At 40.2% G+C, this 23,086-nt stretch overlaps 1 protein-coding gene and 1 long non-coding RNA gene across 2 annotated transcripts in view; one reads left to right on the plus strand and one right to left on the minus strand.

Annotated features, from left to right (window-relative positions):
• LOC136250837 (uncharacterized) overlaps positions 1-23,086 on the minus strand; it is a 134,243-nt gene that overhangs the window by 15,923 nt on the left and 95,234 nt on the right. The window contains exon 11 of the mRNA XM_066043162.1: positions 2,161-2,438. Coding sequence (XP_065899234.1) covers positions 2,161-2,438 — 278 coding nt within the window. The remainder of the gene's footprint in view (positions 1-2,160; positions 2,439-23,086) is intronic.
• LOC136250827 (uncharacterized) lies at positions 6,009-10,826 on the plus strand. The gene is made up of 2 exons (XR_010698739.1): positions 6,009-6,082; positions 10,279-10,826. It is a non-coding gene; the product is annotated as an uncharacterized lncRNA (long non-coding RNA).

The following is a 23,086-nucleotide window of genomic DNA, read 5'->3' on the forward strand; positions in this document are numbered from 1 at the left end:
TGAGTGTGTATGTTTGTTTGTATATTTGTTTGCACCCACATCAGCAAAATGATTTATGCTACCTGCATGCGAGAAATGAAGGTACATGCTGGGCTGACTTATGTATGACCAAGAGTATTGCAAATTGAGCACACCTAAGGGTTTTTGTTTTAGTCTATTAGGCACAATATGTTATCATACACAAACCATAGACAATTTGGTTCCCTGATTTATACGTATTTTCTTTGACACAAGCATTTAATTTACAGCTTATTATTATCAATAGCTTGTAGGTTTTGTTATTAATATTAAGCAAATAATTTCATTTATAGAACTTTACATGGGCGAGATCAAAGGAAGAAGTGTACTTTAAATTTCATAAAGTACACTCTCAGCCAGCCAACAGTGCTTCATGACCACAAAGAGTGCTTTATTTATTCAATAAAGCACTCTTTGCGGTGCAATAAAGCACAGTTGCCCATGTGCTCTGGTGTAGGCTAATAGCCTGCGGGGCTCACGCCAGTACGACTAATCACCCACGCCGGTGAAGGCTGATAGCCTCGCCGCGCTGAGTGATCAATCACCCCAACTGATATGAGTTCTACCACTGGATTGCTTTTATAGACATACCTAAATGCTTCGATGATGGGTGGGAGAAGGTAACATTGCTATTACATTTGTTAATGTAATGGACAAGTCCTGGAGATATCACGGAAATATTTCGCCAAGTGACTCACAAGAGAATCAATTGTGGGTTGCGAGCAAAACCTGCCAAAATAAGCGATGAACGTCTTCCATGCCAAACTATGGCGAACTACGCGTGAGTTACTTTGTTAAACTAGTTTGTGTGCATTCAGGCTGCTAATAGTTTGTGCAACGCATGTTAATTACGAGTCCTAGTGTATGGTGAAGCTACAAGACTAGAAAGTTTCATAAATCATTTAAAGCATAGCCTTGCTCGTACTATATGAACAATAAAGCACTCGGCGCTTGGCCTCGATGCTTTATTTTCCATATAGCACTCGCGGCTATGCTTTAACATATACGTAACACACCCATAAGGTTTGCTATCATGTAGAGTTGGGCGATATTTAATTTGCAACATGTGATTATTGTGTGAGCTATTTAATATGGTTATTGCAATATTCCATGTGAAGATTGAAACACTTCGAAAAGTCTGCAATATCAATACGAGTGCTAGTTTTCACTGAGCATTAGTTTAACACAACTTCCTTGTTAACAAATTAACCAAATGACATGGTTAGTAATAGTATGTACAAACTGTATCAAATGTGAGGCTCAGAATAGACACAAAATGCGAATAATATTACCTACGTTGGAAGGCTAAGTACATGCGATAAGTGTATTGCGGGAACTTGATTAGGTGATATTGATTTATTGAAATATTTCCCAATTATTGTTTTGGTGGGATAAGGAGTACATGGATTAAAGGCATCCATGTAGGCGGAAGGAGAAAGAATGCTAAGCCTCTGACTGTGGCTATTCAAACAATGGCTGTAGGTGAGTACTGTCCAAGGAATAATGTTACTGTCACTAAAGTAAGTTTTGCATGAATCAGCTTGTAGTGTATTGATGCAAATTCAGCCCAGACATTTGCTTTCCATTCAGTTTTACAGATACTCACTGCTGGAGTTATAAAGTAAAGTAAGTCTAATGTACAGGTACATAAATTCATAGTTTGTGTATTGTGACTCCCTTTGGTGGCACAGTGGTTGGCAATTTCTTGTTACCTTAGAACTAATTAATGGCCAGATTGTGTGGCCTAAAGATGGTGCTTAGCTATGTTTCAACTATTTGCATACTGGTACATACAACTAATTTGTAACAATGGTGGCAGCTTTGATCTGCCCACGCACACTCTAAAATTGTTTTTGTAATTTTTTGCATGGTTAATGCTAAGTGCCATTCATCATAGAGCTGTATATAGTGGCAGAAAAGACAATATTACAGAAAGATACTTAAAATAAACTGAATAAGGAACTAGAAAAGCTCCTTGCTTCACTGGTTCTTGTTGCTGCGATACCTTATACATCTACTGCGATACCTTATACATCTACAGCAATTCCTTATGCACTCAAATTAAATATAATTATGTGTTGATGCAAGACTGATTGATAAAATAACTACATGCACATGGAGTTATAGTGCAAGAAAACTAACTTGATCTCTTTGCGGAGCAGTTTCCGAAACTTTTTCCCAGCAAATTCTTCATAAATTTTTTTTTCATCATCAGCAGGCACACAGTATACTGGGCCACAATCTTCTTTGTGTTTATATGGTGTTTCATATATATTCTCTTCTTTTTGCAGTGACTTTGCAATATCATTTGCAGACATGTAAGAAATGTCTTTGGATCTATCATAGCTGACAACATCATCATAAATATCATCCATGTCTGCCAAGGCTATTGTTAAAAGTGATTCCACACCTAAACTCCGCTACACGACAAAAATAGACACACAAGTCAAAGGCCACAAACTCACTATACATACGTACATACATATGTACAAATGTACTGATGTACTTACAAAATTCTATGAGTAAGGTATTTAATCAAAAACAGCCAAGCTGCAAAAAGAAGTGATATCTAATCAAAAAAACAGCCAAGCTGTAAAAAAGGGCGTGGCCTCCAAAGAAGCCAGGGTGAAAAAAGATGTGAAATCAAAGGTGGTGGCCAAGAAATGGTAGGTTAATGGAAAAAAAGTTTAATAACGACAATTCAGGTGAATTTGGTGCTGAATCCTAGTTAAACTAGGAGGAAGCAACACAAATTCACCAGAATTGTTGTTATTAAATGTTTTGCCATTAACCTACCATCACAGCCATTTCTTGGTCGCCACCTTTGATTTCACATCTTTTTTTACCCTGGCTTCTTTGGAGGCCACACCCTTTTTTAAACTGCTGGGCTGTTTTTGATTAGATATTACTTCTTTTTGTATTTTATTACTTCTTTTTGTAATTCATACCTAAAGCCAGCCTATGGCCAGCTTTAGTTATTTTTTTAACTTGTCTTTTTCTTTACCACAAATCTAGAGAGAAGATTATTTTTAAAAGATTTTGATTACTTGTTTAGCTACATGAGACACTCTACGAAATGTAACTAAATTCTCCCTGTTTCCAGCTGATAACTCTACAGGGTGACTTGTTTCTAGCTGATCTCTCTACAGGGTGCACTTTGTGTTTAGCCGATTTCTACAGGGTGAATTGTTTCTAGCTGATCTTTATACAGGGTGACTTGTTTCCAGCTGAACTCTCTACAGGGTGACTTGTTTCTAGCTGCACTCTCTACAGGGTGACTTGAAATGCAGTCGAACACCCTACTGAGTGACTTGATCCAGCTGATTTATCTACAGAGTGATTTGTTTCTGGCTGATCTCTCTACAGGGTGATTTGTTTCTAGCTGATCTCTCTACAGGGCTTCTTGTTTCTACTGAGCTCTCTACAGGGTGATTTGTTTCTAGCTGATCTCTCTACAGGGCTGCTTGTTTCTACTGAACTCTCTACAGGGTGATTTGTTTCTAGCTGATCTCTCTACAGGGCTTCTTGTTTCTACTGAGCTCTCTACAGGGTGACTTGAAAAACAATTGAACTCTTTGCAGGCAACAGGGTAACTTGCCTAACTCATCTCTCCACAGGGGGATTTGTTTCTAACTGAATACACTGCTTGAAGGTTCTTAGTTTACTAATTTGTTAAGCTGCTTTACTGTAGTTGTGCCCAGTTATACTGATAGTAAAATGTCAGTAACTTTAAGTATATGGAACATAATTGTTTTACTAAGTTTTAAACTCTCAGTAAACATCAGTGAATGCAGGTTTACTGAAAAGCTACTAAAATTCCAAACAATTAACTGTTCCATATACTGGGGATGTACCACTCTAGTAAACTAAGAAACTTCAAGCAGTGATACTGTGCATGGTGATATATTTCTAGTTGATCTTTCTACTGAGAGATTTATTCAAAGCTGAATTCTCCATGGGGCGAATTGAAAAATTGTTGGGCTCTTACAGGGTGACTTGATCTCTTTACAAGATGCCTTGTTTCCAGCTGATCTCTCCATACAGTAATTTTTTTTCTACCTGATCTCTCTACAGCATGATTTGCTTCTAGCTGATCTGACTTATTTCTAGCTGAACTCCCAGAGAAGAGCCTATGAAAAAGTGATGGTAAACTCATGTAATTTACAAGCACACCGCCTATAAAAAGTCATTGACACTGCCTATGAAAATTTGACAATTCATGACCACTGCAATCATGAAGTTTTCTTGTACCATGAAATAATTTGTCAGTGCTATAAAATTACCATGAAATCTCCACTTTTCATGAATATTTCATGGCGTGGATATTACAATGAAATATCAATGAAATGACTTTCATGGCACTTAATGGGGATTATTTTACTGTACATGGATAATCCATAGGTGTTTCATAGCACTGTTCTCTGGTAGTGCTACACGGTGTGGACTTCATTCCATCTCATCTCTCTACAGGGTGACTTGTTTCTGACTAATCTTTTAACAGAGTGATTTGTTTCAAGCTGATCTTTCTACGAGGTGATTTGTTTCCAGCTGATCTCTCTACAGGGTGACTTGTTTCTAACTGATCCTCCTATAGGGTGATTTGTCTCAAGCTGATCTTTCTACAGGGTGATTGAAATGTAGCTAATCTCGCTACTGCAGGGTGAAGCTGATCTTTCTACAGGTAATTTTTTCTAGCTGATATCTCTACAGGGTGACTTCTTACTGGCTAAACTCTTAACGGGTGACTTGTTTCTACCAGATCTGTCTACACAGTGATTGTTTTGAGCTGATCTCTCTACATAGTGCAGTACATAAGCCCTTAAAATTGACATAATCGTTCACTTTTTGATAAAAGCACCAATTTTTTTACAGGGTATATGGAGCGTGCACTAAGTGTTTTAAGAAGGAGAGGCACGTAAAAAGTCCTCAGGAACACCCCTATTTGCACCCTGACAAGAAAACCATTTGTTACTATTAAAAATCAACCATGTTTCTATCAAGTTAACTGCTGGGCCTAGTATCATAGCAGTACAAAGCATACAGCTGGAACATAATCTATATTATAAGAGTGAAAAGCCGTCTGTCCGTCTGTCTGCATTCCATTTGATGTCACGCATTGTACTCTCCAACCACCGCGCGTTTGGAAGCGTCTTTGGCATCACGGAAGCGCTGATTATTGAGCTCAACAATGACGCTTTCGAAAAGTTTGTGCAAGCTATCGTTAGTCGTCTAGGTGCCGTTGAAGGCAGGTGTGTAAACTAAAATTTGCTTGAATTCTTTCTATAAACCGCATGCAAACCGCAAGTAAACACCTATCTCAGTCCATTTGTACAAGTCTTTATAAGACAAAAATATTGCTGTAACAATGTGGTGAAGTAGATAGGTTAATGGTTTAGGTGCCTGTCTTACGTGCGCGAGGTTGTGGGTTCGAGTCCAGCTGGTGTTAATTTTTTTTTTGTTTTGGGCACCTTTTCAGTACACGTTTTTTCGCACTGTACTGCATGTGTTTTTGCTAACTGTACACACGTGATATTTCTAATTCAAATTCATTAGATGTGCTGTGTAAGCATGCCCGAGCATGCCGCCTAAGCGAAAACGATAGTCTACTTTTTGTGCGTTTCAAGCAAAGAGACGCAAGCAGAACCAAAGATTGGATCCAGAGAAGAGACGGGAAGAAGCAGAACGACAAATACTGCGCCGCCAGGAGGCTTCAACTGGAGCTACTACCTCATCCAGTGCCAGGTGTGAACTGGACTCACAACAGAGACGAAGACAACAGAGACGAAGACAACAGAGACGAAGACAACAGAGACGAAGACAACAGAGACGAAGACAACAGAGACGAAGACAACGTGACGCAGAAGCCCATCGTGTGGCCCGCCAGGACGAAGAAAGAAGATCACAGGAAAGGATCCACGATGCAGCTGCCCGTCAACTTGCGCGTGAAGACCCAGTAACAAGGAGGGAGGAGCAACAACAAGATACAGCTTCCCATCAACAAGCTCGAGTTGATCCACTCTACAGAGCTCTGGAGCAGCAGGCTAACACAGCACGCAGACAACAGGTACGTGCAAGCACACACCCAAGCTTTAGGGGGCTTAACTATCAGCCACACAACTTCTTCAACACTACAGATGTAGGCACACTTAGTGTAGAATGCACACACTGCGGCGCATTAAAATTTCCCCAGGAGACCGAATCCCTTTGTTGCTTGAAGGGTAATGCCCAGTTAGAGGCATTTCCACAGCCCCAGTCATTCTTGAGACACCTGTATGAAGGTACAAACACAGCAGGTAAACATTTTCTAGCTAGCATACGTAAGTATAATAGTGCATTTCAAATGACAAGCTTTGGCTGTAACGAGATAACTATGGCTGGCTTCAATCCTTCTTTTAGAGTACAGGGTCAAGTCTATCATCGTATAGGTAGTTTAGTTCCATCAACAGGTGAGTCTCCTAAATTTTCCTAGATTTATTTTATCGACAACCAGCAAACTGAAGTAGCTACAAGATGTGGGATAGTTGATGGGTTAAGGCTTGACATAGTTAGGGGTATTACTGAGCTTTTGCATGACGATAATCACTATGTTCAACTTATTAAGGTAGCTAAAGAAATATTTGAGCAGCATGATGAGCCAACAAATATTAGGGTAGTGATTAATGAGAACAAACGGCCTGTAGGAGAGCATGCTAGGAGGTACAATAGCCCGATGTGTGACGAGGTAGCAGTGCTAATGCCTAATGATAATGTAAATAATAGGGACATAGTTTTGCACTATAGGGATGGGTCTTTGCAGCGCATTTCTGAACTTCATAGGGGGTATGATCCTTTACAGTATCCTTTACTCTTTTCTTATGGCACCGATGGATGGCACATCAACCTGAAATTGGCTAATGGTAGGAAATTGACAGCCATGGTGTATTACCGCTACCACATCATGGTCAGGCAGCAAGTGCCTGTATTGCTTAAGGCTAAAAGGCTTTTCCAGCAATTCCTGGTTGACGCCTACTGTAAGATTGAAACTGAGCGCTTACAGTTTCTCAGGCGTGAGCAAAAGGCACTACGTGCTGATTGCTACCAGGATTTGTGGGATGCAATGGTAGATGGGGATGGTGACCCCAGGAATGTTGGTCGTAGGGTGATCCTACCGTCGTCATTTACTGGTGGACCACGCTACATGCATGAGCGTCAGCAGGATGCAATGACCTACGTTAGGAAGTATGGCCACCCCGACCTCTTTATCACCATGACCACCAATCCTAATTGGCCAGAGATTAGGAACAATCTACTACCAGGTCAAGAGCCTCTGGACCATCCAGACTTAGTGGCCCGTGTGTTTAGGCTTAAGGTGAAGAAATTGTTAGAGATGCTCACAAAGGAGATGATTTTTGGGAAACCACGGGCTTGGCTCTACTCAACAGAATGGCAAAAGCGCGGTTTGCCACATTGCCATTTGCTGCAATGGCTTATTCCAGAGCACAAGATCACTCCAGATAAGATTGATGACGTCATCTGTGCTGAGATCCCTGATCCAATGGTTGATCCTGAGCTGCATCAGATCGTGATTTCCAACATGGTACATGGGCCCTGTGGGAGCATCAACCCTGACTCACCCTGCATGGAAGATGGCCGCTGCAGTAAGAGCTACCCAAAGCAGTTCAAGGCTGATACCCAACTACGTGCAGACAGTTACCCACTGTACAGGAGGAGGAGCCCTGAGGATGGTGGACAAGTGGCTACCATTAATATGAGGGTGATGGGGTCTCGCGTTACTCAAGAGATTGACAACAGGTGGATTGTGCCTTACAACAAACTTCTGCTTCGTTCTTTAAACTGTCACTGTAATGTTGAGCTTTGCGTGTCCATCAAATCCATCAAGTATGTACTGAAATACGTACACAAGGGTTGTGATCAGGCAACCTTTGCTCTGAGGTCTGATCAGGTGGATGAGATCTCAGACTTCCAGAATGCACGCTACATCAGCAGCAGCGAGGCTGCCTGGAGAATACTGGAGTTCCCCATACATGAAAGGTTCCCTCCTGTTGAACAGCTTGCTGTTCACTTGGAGAATGGCCAACGAGTGTATTTCACTGAGGAGACTGCAAGAGAACAGGCTTCTGGTGACCCTCCGAAGACTACGTTGACAGAGTTCTTTGTCCTCTGTCAATCTGATGATTTCGCCAGGACTCTGTTGTATGAAGAAGTGCCTCAGTACTACACGTGGAGCAGGAAGACTTGGAACAGGAGAAAACAGGGAAAGGATGTCGCTGACCATCCTGGAGTTAAGGAGGCTCAGGTTATAGGCAGAGTCTATACCATCAGTCCACGTCAGGGAGAATGCTTCTACCTTCGATTGCTGCTTCATCATGTTAGGGGACCCCAGTCTTTTGCTGACTTGAGAACTGTTGAAGGTGACCTCTGTAGTTCCTTTAGGGATGCATGTTTGAGGTTAGGTCTTCTTGAGGATGATAATCAGTACCACTTGGCTATGGAAGAGGCATCAGTCAGCAACTCACCTGCAAGTCTTCGCACCCTGTTTGCAGTGATCCTTAATTGGTGTGAACCATCCAACCCTCTGGAGATTTACGAGAACCACAAGGAAGCAATGGCAGAGGATTTCTTGCACCAGCAACGTACTCAACATAGGGATGATGACTTGGAGTTCAATGATGACATCTTCAATGTGGCTCTCAATGACTTGCAGGAAAAAGTTATTTCCATGGGAGGTAGGGAACTGTCTGAGTATGGGCTACCCCAGCCTCAGGCAGTGGATAGCGATAGGTTTGCACGTGTGTACCGTAGGGAGATTGACTATAATCCTGAAGAGCAACAGGCATACGTAAATCGTAATGTTCCATTGCTTACTGCTGACCAGCAAGATGTCTATGACACCTTTTGCTCCATGATAGATAGAGACGAGGGAGGCATGTTATTCTTGGATGCCCCTGGTGGAACTGGCAAAACTTTCTTGATCAATCTTATTCTAGCTAAACTTAAGTCTGTAGGTGACATAGCATTAGCTACTGCTTCTAGCGGAATAGCTGCTACTCTCTTGACTGGAGGACGTACCTTGCATAACACCTTTAAGATCCCTTTGGACTTGCATGCATCGGACATCCCCATGTGCAACATCAAGAAAGGAACTGCACTATGTAGGGTGATCATAGAGGCTAAAGCCATAGTAGTCGACGAAGCCCCCATGACCAACAGAGGTGCTTTTGAAGCTTTGGACCGTACCCTGAGGGATCTGACAGGGAATGATAATCCAATGGGAGGCAAGTGCATGCTACCATGTGGTGACTTCAGGCAGATTCTACCTGTCATTCAAGGTGGCACTAGAGGTAACATTGTTGATGCTTGCCTCAAGCGATCTCATCTGTGGGACAGTGTGGTGGTTAAACAACTACACACTAACATGAGAGTGCACCTGTGTGGGGATGTGGCAGCTGGACAATTCGCTGAAGAACTATTGGCCATTGGAGATGGGAAGTTTCCTATTGACACTCTACCTGATGTTGTCCAGCTACCTGACACCATGGGAACCTTTGTGGATAGCAAGGAGGAACTGGTTTCCAGGGTGTATCCAGATTTGCTCTCTAACTTTAGCGACTTGGCTTGGCTTTCTGAACGCTGCATTCTTGCTCCTCTTAACAAGACCACTCATTCCATCAACATGACTCTGGTGGAGCAGTTACCTGGTGACTACTGTGACTACAGGTCCTTGGACACCATACCTGATGAATCTCAGGTAGTTCACTTTCCAACAGAATTCTTGAACTCTTTAGAGGTATCTGGACTACCTCAGCATCTTCTCTTACTTAAAGTAGGCGCTCCTATTATTATTATACGCTCTCTAGATCCTCCAAGGGTTACTAATGGCACTAGGTGTGTAGTTACTAAACTGTCGGCTAACACAGTAGAGGCCAAGATTTCTCACGGTAGATATGCAGGACACGATATTATAATACCACGCATTCCTCTCATTCCGAGTAACTCGGTTTTGCCTTTTGAATTTAGACAGCTTCAATTTCCAATTGCACTTTGCTTTGCCATGACCATTAACAAAAGCCAGGGCCAAACTTTTAAGGCTGTAGGATTAGATTTGACGGACGAAAGCTTCACACACGGCATGCTTTATGTGGCACTATCTAGGGTAGGTTCAGCAGATAGATTGACACTTTTAGTTAAAGGGGATTGCAAAACACGTAATGTAGTCTATAGTGAGGTTTTTAGATAGGCAAACACATGCACTTTAGTTAGGTTTGTCTGCTGCTACTGCTGCTTTGTGATATTGTGGATCAGCACCTGTGGATGGTGGTAAGGAAGGTATTATGGTAAAAAAATGTATCAGATGGTTGCTTTGTATATTTATGTATGTGTGAAACTATTTATCTTTTCTATTCTTTTGTCTTTATGCATATCCTGGATGGTTTGCTCGGAGGAGGGATGACTGCAGCTACACAGTGAAATGACACGGTCCCGTGGCAGACTGTTCTTCACAACGTAGGGCACGTTGTGAAAATAGGAGCTATTTATAGACTTTGCAGCAATGATTTGAACTCTTTCTACACATGCATACAAAGCAGAGTGGAGCATTTTTCGGTTTTTCCTGTGCAGCAAAACAAAAGAAAAGGCTGGCAGGTTTTTTCCATGAGCTGTCTTGGGCTGGATGACTCAAAATTTTTTGTTTTCATTTATTATTATTTCTTGCTAGCCCCCACTCTGTGCCCATGCTGTTATATTTTATAAAGCCGTTATATTTTGTCATAACAGAATCGTTGTAGTGCAGATTACAGTAATTCATGGTATGTTTGGTTGATGGTAGAATTTGAGCAACTTAAGTCACAAAATATTCCAATAAGAGTGCACTTCTCCACAATTATTGCATTCATGCAATCCTTACACCACATTGTTTCCTTAGTCTTTTATAAAGTATCTATGATAGTATATTACCAACTGTAATTTCATTTAATTTTCATGTCATTTTACATACTGCCCTGCACGATAGGGCAGGTACTACAGCTAGTAGTCTATAAAAAAACAAATAGTTTTCCCACCTAGGCAGTAAACAAAATCACTAAAATTTCCATTTGCAGGGATTCTGTTAAAGTTTTGGACCTTTAATGCTGACGATTGTGTAGTACTATGTACAAGGATCATCCTGATGTGTATCGTTTCTTTATTAAAGGGGTATAACAAAAGTTATTTAATGCTAAAGTCACAGGTGGATAGCTCAACAAAAAACCATGAACTACAATAGTTCAATTATCAAGTACAGAGCTTGAACAAAAGGTCTCTTGTCCTTATACTGGGCACCCTATGAAAGGTAATTACATTTCTAGTTTAATGAAGGCAGTTGCAAGTTGTTTCAACATCTTGTTCTCAAGTTACAGCGCTTTCAATTCAGTGTAATATAGCATAAGCAAGAAAAGCACACAGATGAGTATTAAGGTATTTCTTAGTGCTGTGATAATGCTCAAAATAAGTATAAAGGAGCTGGGTTCCAATGAAGTGAGATTTTTAGCACTAAGAAGTACCTTATGACACATCCATGTGCTTTTCTTGCTTATACTATATTACACTGAATTGAAAGCGCTGTAACTTGAGAACAAGATGTTGAAACACCTTGCAACTGCCTTCATTAAACTAGAAATTTAATTACCTTTCATATGGTGCCCAGTATAAGGACAAGAGACCTTTTGTTCAAGCTCTGTACTTGATAATTGAACTGCTGTAGTTCATGGTTTTTTGTTGAGATATCCACCTGTGACTTTAGCATTAAATAATTTTTGTTATACCCCTTTAATAAAGAAACGATACACATCAGGATGATCCTTGTACATAGTACTACACAATCGTCAGCATTAAAGGTCCAAAACTTTAACAGAATCCCTGCAAATGGAAATTTTAGTGATTTTGTTTACTGCCTAGGTGGGAAAACTATTTGTTTTTTTATAGACTATTATGTTCCAGCTGTATGCTTTGTACTACTATGATACTAGGCCCAGCAGTTAACTTGATAGAAACACGATTGATTTTTAATAGTAACAAATAGTTTTCTTGTCAGGGTGCAAAAAGGGGTGTTCCTGAGGACTTTTTATGTGCCTCCACTTCTTAAAACACTTAGTGCACGCTCCATATACTCTGTAAAAAAATTGGTGCTTTTATCAAAAAGTGAACGAATATTTGGCTTAGATGCTGGACTAACAGGGTGATTTGAAATGTAGCTTACCTCTTTACGAGGCTATACGTACTTGTTTCTAGCTGTACTCTCTACAGAGTGACTTCAAATGTAGTTGAACTCTTTGCAAGATAACTTGCTTCTAGCTGATTTCTCTACTGAAAGAGTTTGTTTGTAGCTGAACTCTCTACGGGGTTGCTTATTTCTAGCTGAATCACTCTACGAAATGTAGCTTAATTCTCTCTATGTAGTTTGTTTTTAGCTGATCTCTCTACAGGTGACTTTTTCCAGCTGAACTGTCTACAGGGTAACTTATTTCTAGCTGATCTCTCTACAGAATGATTTGTTTCTAGCTGATCTCTACAGGGTGAATTCTTTATAGCTAATTTCTCTACAGGGTGACTTGTTTCTACCAGATCTCTCTACAGGGTGATTTGTGTTGAGCTGATCTCCCTACAGGGTGATTTGTTTCTAGCTGACCACAAGTTCAGTTACAAAGAAACTACCATGTAGAGAGTTCAGACCTTGTAGAGACATCAGCTAGAAAAGTTACTTTGTAGAGAGTTCAGGTATAAAGAAACCATTCTGTAAAGAGCTCAGCTACAAACAAATCACCCTGTAGAGAGATCAGCTAGAAGAAATTACCTTGTAGATAGTTCAGCTACAAACAAATCACCCCTGTAGAAAGATCAGTTAGAAGAAGTTACCTTGTAGAGAGTTCAGCTACAAAGAAACCATTTTGTAAAGAGCTCAGCTGCAAACAAATCACCTGTACAGAATTCAGCTACGAACAAATCACTCTGTAGAGAGATCAGCTAGAATAAGTTACCTTGTAGATAATTCAGCTACAAACAAATCTCCCTGTAGAGAGATCAGCTAGAAGAAATTACCTTGTAAAGAGTTCAGCTACAAAGAAACCACCATGTAGAGAGTTCAGCTGCAAAGAAATTATCCTGTAGAAAATTCAGCCACAAACAAATTGCCTTGTAAAAAGATCAGTTAGAAGAAGTTACCTTTTAGAGAATTCAGCTACAAAGAAACCATTCTGTAAAGAGCTCAGCTGCAAACAAATCACCCGTACAGAATTCAGCTACAAACAAATCACCCTGTAGAGAGATCAGCTAGAAGAAGTTACCTTGTAGATCGTTCAGCTACAAACAATTCACCCTGTAGAGAGAGCAATTAGAAGAAGTCACCTTGTAGAGTGTTCAGTTACAAAGAAACCACGATGGAGATTTCTGTAATCAATATATGTATCAAGACACACGATAGTGTGTCGTGCGGCCCAAGAAACCGGCGCGCCACACCGTGAGTATATTGACAGGAAGAACGAAAACGTCATTTTCACACCTTTGTATCTCGGTGATCACTTATCTGATTGGAACCAAATTTGATACACAGTTGCCCGCCAGCCAAGGGAGTCTACATTCCAAATTTGAAGGAAATCGCTCCAGCCATTTCCGAGATACGAGCTGCCAAAGTTTCGTTTATTTTTCTTCGTTTTTTTTCTTCTTCTTCGTCTTTTCGCACACTTGCAAAAATTGCTATAACAAGCAAACGCGTACTCCGATCGCCTTGAAATTTCGCACACAGAAAGGGAGTCCAAAGGCGAATCCTAGCATCAAATTTGGTACAAATCCGATGAATGGTTAAGGAGTTATGACCGATTATTCGCGTAAAACAAGATCGATTTGTTGTCACGCCTACAGGGTAAACCGCTTCATGGAATGAGTTGAAAATTGCTATGTAGATGGAGTAACCATCGTAGGAGTGCCTTTTGGTGGTTTCAAAGGAATCGAGATAAAGACCACGGAGATATGACACAAAACCCAACCTGTGTCACAATTACGCGATCGATTTTTATGAATAAAAAAGTATTAGTTTTCACGCCTACTAGGCAAACCGCTTAGAGCAATGAGCTGAAAATCGGTGTATAGCTGGAATAATCTTCATAGAAAGTCCTTGCAGTAGTACAGAAGAATCGGATTACAAACCACTGAGTTATGATTCGAAAGCCAACTCCGTGTAGCAAATGCGAGATCGAGATACTCTAATAGAACAGTCACCCTAATAGAGCATTCGGATAATTTATTTACTCCTTTATAGAATTTTATTACATCACAAGTTATTCTGTAGGGAGTTCAGCTGCAAACAGTTAATCTTATAGACAGTTCAGCAAGAAGACAGTCACCATGTGGAGAGTTAAGCAAATATATCACTATAGAGATTCATAACATTACAAGTCACACTGAAGAAAGTTCAGCTATAAACAAGTCATGCACTGTGTAGAGAATTCAGCTACAATTAAGTCACTCTCTAGAGAATTCAGTTACACAGAATTCAGCTACACACAAGTCACTGTGGAGAGAGTTCAGCTACAAACAAATTACCCTTTAGAGTGATCAGCTACAAACAAAACACTTTGCAGGGTGTTCAGCTGCAACAAATCAACCTTTAGAGCAATCAGCAATGAACAAATCAACACAAATCTACCTGTACAGAGATCAGCTAGAAACAAATCACCCTGAAGAGAGTTCAGCTACAAAAAATCACCCTGTAGAGACATCAGCTAGAAACTAGACACAATGTAAGGAGTTCAGTTACAAGCAATCACCCTGTAGACAGTTCAGCTAAAACAAATCAACCTACAGAGAGATCAGCTACAAACAAATCACCTTATAGAGAGTTCAGCTACAAACAGATTACATGTAGAGAGATCGGCTTCAAAAAAATCAACCTGCAGAGAGATCAGCTACACACAAATCAACTTGTAGAGAGATCAGCTACGAACAAATCACCCTGTAGAGAGATCAGCTAGAAACTACACACAATGTAAGGAGTTCAGCTACAAATAAATCACCCTGTAGAGAGATCAGCTACAAACTAGACACAAAGTAAGGAGTTCAGCTACAAGTAAATTACCCTGTAGAGAGTTCATCTACAAACAAATCAACCTGTAGAGCAATCAGTTAGAAACAAATCACCCTGAAGAGAGGTCAGCTACAAAAAAAATCACCCTGTAGAGAGATCAGCTACAAACAAATTGCCCTGTAGAGAGATCAGCTACAAGCAAAACACCCGGTAGAGAGTTCAGCAACAAAGAAACCACCATGTAGAGAGTTCAGCTACAAACAAATTACCCTGTAGAGAGATCGGCTACAAACAAATCAGCCTGTAGAGAGTTCAGCTACACACAAATCAACTTGTAGAGAGATCAACTACAAACAAATCACCTTATAGAGAGTTCAGCTACAAACAAATTACACTATAGAGAGATCGGCTACAAACAAATCAACCTGCAGAGAGATCAGCTACACACAAATCAACTTGTAGAGAGATCAACTACAAACAAATCACCCTGTAGAGAGATCAGCTAGAAACTACACACAATGTAAGCAGTTCAGCTACAAATAAATCACCCTGTAGAGAGTTCAGCTAAAACAAATCAACCTGCAGAGAGATCAGCTACAAGCAAATCACCGTGTAGAGAGTTCAGCTACAAACAAACCAACCTGTAGAGCGATCAGCTAGAAACAAATCACCCTGAAGAGAGGTCAGCTACAAAAAATCACCCTGTAGAGATATCAGCTAGAAACAAATCACCCTGAAGAGAGGTCAGCTACAAAAAAAATCACCCTGTAGAGAGATCAGCTAGATACAAATCACCCTGAAGAGAGGTCAGCTACAAACAAAACACTTTACAGAGAATTCAGCTACAAACAAATCAGCTTGTAGAGAGATCAGTTACACACAAATCAACCTGTAGAGAGATAAGCTAGAAACAAATCACCCTGTAGAGAGTAGCTACAAGCAAAACACCCTGTAGAGAGTTCAGCAATAAAGAAACCACCATGTAGAGAGTTCAGCTGCAAACAAATCACCTTATAGAGAGTTCAGCTACAAACAAATCACCCTGTAGAGAGATCAGCTAGAAACTAGACACAATGTAAGGAGTTCAGCTACAAGCAAATCACCCTTTAGTGAGTTCAGCTACAAACAAATCAACCTACAGTGAGATCACCTACAAAAAAGCACCTTGTACAGAGTTCAGCTACAAAAAAATTACCCTGTAGAGAGATTGGCTACAAACAAATCAACCAGTAGAAAGATCAGCTACACACAAATCAACTTGTAGAGAGATCAGCTACAAACAAATCACCCTGTAGAGAGATCAGCTAGAAACTAGACACAATGTAAGGAGTTCAGCTACAAGTAAATCACCCTGTAGAGAGTTCAGCTACTACAAACAAATTACCTTGTAGAGAGATCGGTTGCAAATTAATCAACCTGCAGAGAGATCAGCTACACACAAATCAACTTGTAGAGAGATCAGCTACAAACAAATCACCCTGTAGAGAGATCAGCTAGAAACTAGATACAATGCAAGGAGTTCAGCTACAAGCAAAATCACCCTTTAGTCAGTTCAGCTACAAACAAATCAACCTGCAGTGAGATCACCCACAAAAACGCACTTGTACAGAGTTCAGTTACAAACAAATCACCCTGTAGAGAGATCAGGTAGAAGAATTCACCTTGTAGAGAGTTCAGCAACAAAGAAACCACCATGTAGAGAGTTCAGCTGCAAACAAATTACCCAGTAGAAAGATCAGCTAGAAGAAGTTACCTTGTAGAGAGTTCAGTTACAAAGAAACCATCGTATAGAGAGTTCAGCTACAAAGAAATTACCCCATAGAGAGTTCAGCTAGAAGAAGTCACCTTGTAAAGAGTTCAGCTACAAAGAAACCTTCATGTACAGAGTTCAGCTACAAAGAAACCACCTGTACAGAATTCAACTACAAACAAATTACCCTGTATAGAGATCAGCTAGAAGAAGTTACCTTGTAGATAGTTCAGCTACAACAATTCACCCTGTAGAGAGAGCAATTAGAAGAAGTCACCTTGTAGAGTGTTCAGTTACAAAGAAACCATCATGTAGAGAGTTCAGCTGCAAACAAATCACTCTGTAGAGAGTTCAGCTACAAAGAAACCGCCATGTAGAGAGTTCAGCCTCATACAAACCACCTTGTAGAGAATTCAACTACAACAAATCACCCTGTAGAGAAGAAGTTACCTTGTAGAGAGTTCAGCTACAAAGAAACCATCATGTAGGGAGTTCAGCTACAAAGAAACCACCATGTAGAGAGTTTAGCTGCAAACAAATCACCTGTAGAGAGTTCAGCTAGAAACAAATCACACCGTAGAGAGATCAGCTGGACGAAGTCACCTTGTAGAGAGTTCAGCTACAAAGAAACCATCATGTAGTGAGTTCAGCTGCAAACAAATCACCCTGCAGAGAGTTCAGCTACAAAAAAATCACCCTGTAGAGAGTTCAGCTAGACGAAGTCACCTTATAGAGAGTTCAGCTACAAAGAAACCATCATGTAGAGAGTTCGGCTACAAAGACACCACCATGTAGAGAGTTTAGCTGCAAACAAATCACCTGTAGAGATTTCAGCTAGAAACAAAATACCCTGTAGAGAGACCAGCTAGAAGAGGTTACCTTGTAGAGAGTTCAGCTACAAAGAAACCGTCATGTAGGGAGTTCAGCTACAAGAAACCACCATGTAGAGAGTTTAGCTGCAAACAAATCACCTGTAGAGAGTTCAGCTAGAAACAAATCACACCGTAGAGAGATCAGCTGGACGAAGTCACCTTGTAGAGAGTTCAGCTACAAAGAAACCATCATGTAGTGAGTTCAGCTGCAAACAAATCACCCTGCAGAGAGTTCAGCTACAAAAAAATCACCCTGTAGAGAGTTCAGCTAGACGAAGTCACCTTATAGAGAGTTCAGCTACAAAGAAACCATCATGTAGAGAGTTCGGCTACAAAGACACCACCATGTAGAGAGTTTAGCTGCAAACAAATCACCTGTAGAGAGTTCAGCTAGAAACAAAATACCCTGTAGAGAGACCAGCTAGAAGAGGTTACCTTGTAGAGAGTTCAGCTACAAAGAAACCATCCTGTATATAGTTCAGCTACATTTCAAGTCACCCAGTAGAGAGATCAGCTGCAAAAAAATATCCTGTGGGGAATAATGGGCATGTAAACATATATGTGTATAATTTGTATAATTACTAATAAAATCAAAAATAATTGAAGTACTAAAATTCTTCTTTAAGTTCTTTTCTTCTTCCTGTAGTAAAGAAAAAAACACATGGGTTAAGAAAGCCCCAAAGCCAACCATAGGCCGGCTTTGCAGTATACAAATACAAAAAGAAGTGATATCTAATCAAAAACAGCCAAGCTGTAAAAAAAGGTGCGGCCCCCAAAAAAGCCATGGTGAAAAAAGATGTGAAATCCAAGGTGGCGGCCAAGAAATGGCTGTGATGGTAGGTTAATGGTTACATTTTAATAACGACAATTCAGGTGAATTTTGTGCCGCTTGGCCTTGGCACCAAATTCACCTGAATTGTTGTTATTAAAATGTAACCATTAACCTACCATCACAGCCATTTCTTGGCCGCCACCTTGGATTTCACATCTTTTTTCACCATGGCCTTTTTGGGGGCCGCACCTTTTTTACAGCTTGGCTGTTTTTGATTAGATTATATATATATATATATATATAATTTGTACATTTACTGATAAAATCAAGACACACGGTAGTGTGTCGTGCGGCCCAAGAAGCCGGCGCGCCACACCCGTGAGTATATTTACAGGAAGAACGAAAACGTCATTTTCACACTTTCGTATCTCGGTGATCACTTATCTGATTGGAACCAAATTTGCTACACAGTTGCCCGCCAGCCAAGGGAGTCTACATTCCAAATCTGAAGGAAATCGCTCCAGCCATTTCCGAGATACGAGCTGCCAAAGATTCGTTTTTTTTTCTTCGTTTTTATTTTCTTCTTCTTCGTCTTTTCGCACACTTGTAAAAATTGCTATAACACGCAAACGCGTACTCCGATCGCCTTGAAATTTGGTACACAGAAAGGGAGTCCAAAGGCGAATCCTAGCATCAAATTTGGTACAAATCCGATGAATGGTTAAGGAGTTATGACCGATTATTCGCGTAAAACAAGATCGATTTGTTGTCACGCCTACAGGGTAAACCGCTTCATGGAATGAGTTGAAAATTGCTATGTAGATGGAGTAACCATCGTAGGAGTGCCTTTTGGTGGTTTCAAAGGAATCGAGATAAAGACCACGGAGATATGACACAAAATCCAACCTGTGTCACAATTACGCGATCGATTTTTATGAATAAAATAGTATTAGTTTTCACGCCTACTAGGCAAACCGCTTAGAGCAATGAGCTGAAAATCGGTGTATAGCTGGAATAATCTTTATAGAAAGTCCTTGCAGTAGTACAGAAGAATCGGATTACAAACCACTGAGTTATGATTCGAAAGCCAACTCCGTGTAGCAAATGCGAGATCGAGATACTCTAATAGAACAGTCACCCTAATAGAGCATTCGGATAATTTATTTACTCCATTATAGAATTTTATTGCATCACAAGTTATTCTGTAGGGAGTTCAGCTGCAAACAGTTAATCTTATAGACAGTTCAGCAAGAAGACAGTCACCATGTGGAGAGTTAAGCAAATATATCACTATAGAGATTCAGAACATTACAAGTCACACTGAAGAAAGTTCAGCTATAAACAAGTCATGCACTGTGTAGAGAATTCAGCTACAATTAAGTCACTCTCTAGAGAATTCAGTTACACAGAATTCAGCTATACACAAGTCACTGTGGAGAGATTTCAGCTACAAACAAATTACCCTTTAGAGTGATCAGCTACAAACAAAACACTTTGCAGGGTGTTCAGCTACAACAAATCAACCTTTAGAGCGATCAGCAATGAACAAATCAACACAAATCTACCTGTAGAGAGATAAGCTAGAAACAAATCACCCTGTAGAGAGTTCAGCTAAAACAAATCAATCTACAGAGAGATCAGCTATGTACAAATCACCTTATAGATAGTTCAGCTACAAACAAATTATCTTGTAGAGAGATCAGCTTCAAACAAATCACCCTGCAGAGAGAATAGCTACACACATATCAACTTGTATAGAGATCAGCTACAAACAAATCATCCTGTAGAAAGATCAGCTACAAACTAGACACAAAGTAAGGAGTTCAGCTACAAGCAAATTACCCTGTAGAGAGTTCATCTACAAACAAATCAACCTGTAGAGCAATCAGCTAGAAACAAATCACCCTGAAGAGAGGTCAGCTACAAAAAATCACCCTGTAGAGAGATCAGCTAGAAACAAATCACCCTGAAGAGAGGTCAGCTACAAAAAAATCACCCTGTAGAGAGATCAGCTACAAACAAATTACCCTGTAGAGAGATCAGCTACAAACAAATCAACCTGTAGAGAAATCAGCTACACACAAATCAACTTTTAGAGAGTTCAGCTACAAACAAATTACCCTGTAGAGAGATCGGCTACAAACAAATCAGCCTGTAGAGAGTTCAGCTAAAACAAATCAACCTGCAGAGAGATCAACTACAAACAATTCACCTTATAGAGAGTTCAGCTACAAACAAATTACCCTATAGAGAGATCGGCTACAAACAAATCAACCTACAGAGAGATCAGCTACACACAAATCAACTTGTAGAGAGATCAGCTACAAACAAATTACCCTGTAGAGAGATCAGCTAGAAACTACACACAATGTAAGGAGTTCAGCTACAAATAAATCACCCTGTAGAGAGTTCAGCTAAAACAAATCAACCTGCAGAGAGATCAGCTACAAACAAATCACCTTTCAGACAGTTCAGCTACAAATAAATTACCTTGTAGAGAGATCGGCTACAAACAAATCAACCTGCAGAGAGATCAGCTACACACAATTCAACTTGTAGAGAGATCAGCTAGAAACTAGACACAATGTAAGGAGTTCAGCTACAAGCAAATCACCCTGTAGAGAGTTCAGCTACAAACAAACCAACCTGTAGAGCGATCAGCTAGAAACAAATTACCCTGAAGATAGGTCAGCTACAAAAAATCACCTTGTAGAGAGATCAACTACAAATAAAACATTTTGCAGAGAGTTCAGCTACAAACAAATCAACCTTTAGAGCGATCAGCAACAAACAAATCAGCTTGTAGAGAGATCAGTTACACACAAATCAACCTGTACAGAGATAAGCTAAAAACAAATCAGAGTTCAGCTAAAACAAATCAATCTGCAGAGAGATTAGCTACATACAAATCATCTTATAGATAGTTCAGCTACAAACGAATTACCTTGTAGAGAGATCGGCTACAAACAAATCACCCTGCAGAGAGATCAGCTACACACAAATCAACTTGTATAGAGATCGGCTACAAACAAATCACCCTGTAGAGAGATCAGCTAGAAACTAGATACAATGCAAGGAGTTCAGCTGCAAGCAAACCCAGCAAAAACAATCCTGCAAGATCCTGCAGGAGTCCTGCAAGTTCCTGCAAGAAATGACCGGATTCTCTTGTAACAGAATTCTCTTGCAAGATCCTGGAACGCTCTTGCAGGATTTTGCAGGATTCCTGCAAAATCCTGCAAGAAATGACCGGATTCTCTTGCAAGATCTTGCTTAAAGTTCTTGCAGGATCATTTTGCCTGGGAAATCACCCTTTAGTGAGTTCAGCTACAAACAAATCAACCTGCAGTGAGATCACCCACAAAAACGCACTTGTACAGAGTTCAGTTACAAACAAATTACCCTGTAGAGAGATCAGGTAGAAGAATTCACCTTGTAGAGAGTTCAGCAACAAAGAAACCACCATGTAGAGAGTTCAGCTGCAAACAAATCACCCAGTAGAAAGATCAGCTAGAAGAAGTTACCTTGTAGAGAGTTCAGTTACAAAGAAACCATCCTATAGAGAGTTCAGCTACAAAGAAATTACCCCGTAGAGAGTTCAGCTAGAAGAAGTCACCTTGTAAAGAGTTCAGCTACAAAGAAACCTTCATGTACAGAGTTCAGCTACAAAGAAACCACCTGTACAGAATTCAACTACAAACAAATCACCCTGTATAGAGATCAGCTAGAAGAAGTTATCTTGTAGATAGTTCAGCTACAACAATTCACCCTGTAGAAAGATCAGCTAGAAGAAGTCACCTTGTAGAGTGTTCAGTTACAAAGAAACCATCATGTAGAGAGTTCAGCTACAAACAAATCACTCTGTAGAGAGTTCAGCTACAAAGAAACCGCCATGTAGAGAGCTCAGCCTCAAACAAACCACCTTGTAGAGAATTCAACTACAGCAAATCACCCTGTAGAGAAGAAGCTACCTTGTAGAGAGTTCAGCTACAAAGAAACCATCATGTAGGGAGTTCAGCTACAAAGAAACCACCATGTAGAGAGTTTAGCTGCAAACAAATCACCTGTAGAGAGTTCAGCTAGAAACAAATCACCCCGTAGAGAGATCAGCTGGACGAAGTCACCTTGTAGAGAGTTCAGCTACAAAGAAACCATCATGTAGACAGTTCAGCTGCAAACAAATCACCCTGCAGAGAGTTCAGCTACAAAAAAATCACCCTGTAGAGAGTTCAGCTAGACTTATAGAGAGTTCAGCTACAAAGAAACCATCATGTGGAGAGTTCGGCTACAAAGACACCACCATGTAGAGAGTTTAGCTGCAAACAAATCACCTGTAGAGAGTTCAGCTAGAAACAAAATACCCTGTAGAGAGACCAGCTAGAAGAGGTTACCTTGTAGAGAGTTCAACTACAAAGAAACCATCCTGTATATAGTTCAGCTACATTTCAAGTCACCCAGTAGAGAGATCAGCTGCAAAAAATATCCTGTGGGGCATAATAGGGGTGTAATAAATATATGTATATAATTTGTATAATTACTAATAAAATCAAAAATAATTGAAGTGCTAAAATTCTTCTTTAAGTTCTTTTCTTCTTCCTGTACTAAAGAAAAAAACACATGTGTTA

Source organism: Dysidea avara, chromosome 3, assembly GCF_963678975.1.
Source record: "Dysidea avara chromosome 3, odDysAvar1.4, whole genome shotgun sequence".
NCBI classification, from domain to species: Eukaryota; Metazoa; Porifera; class Demospongiae; order Dictyoceratida; family Dysideidae; genus Dysidea; species Dysidea avara.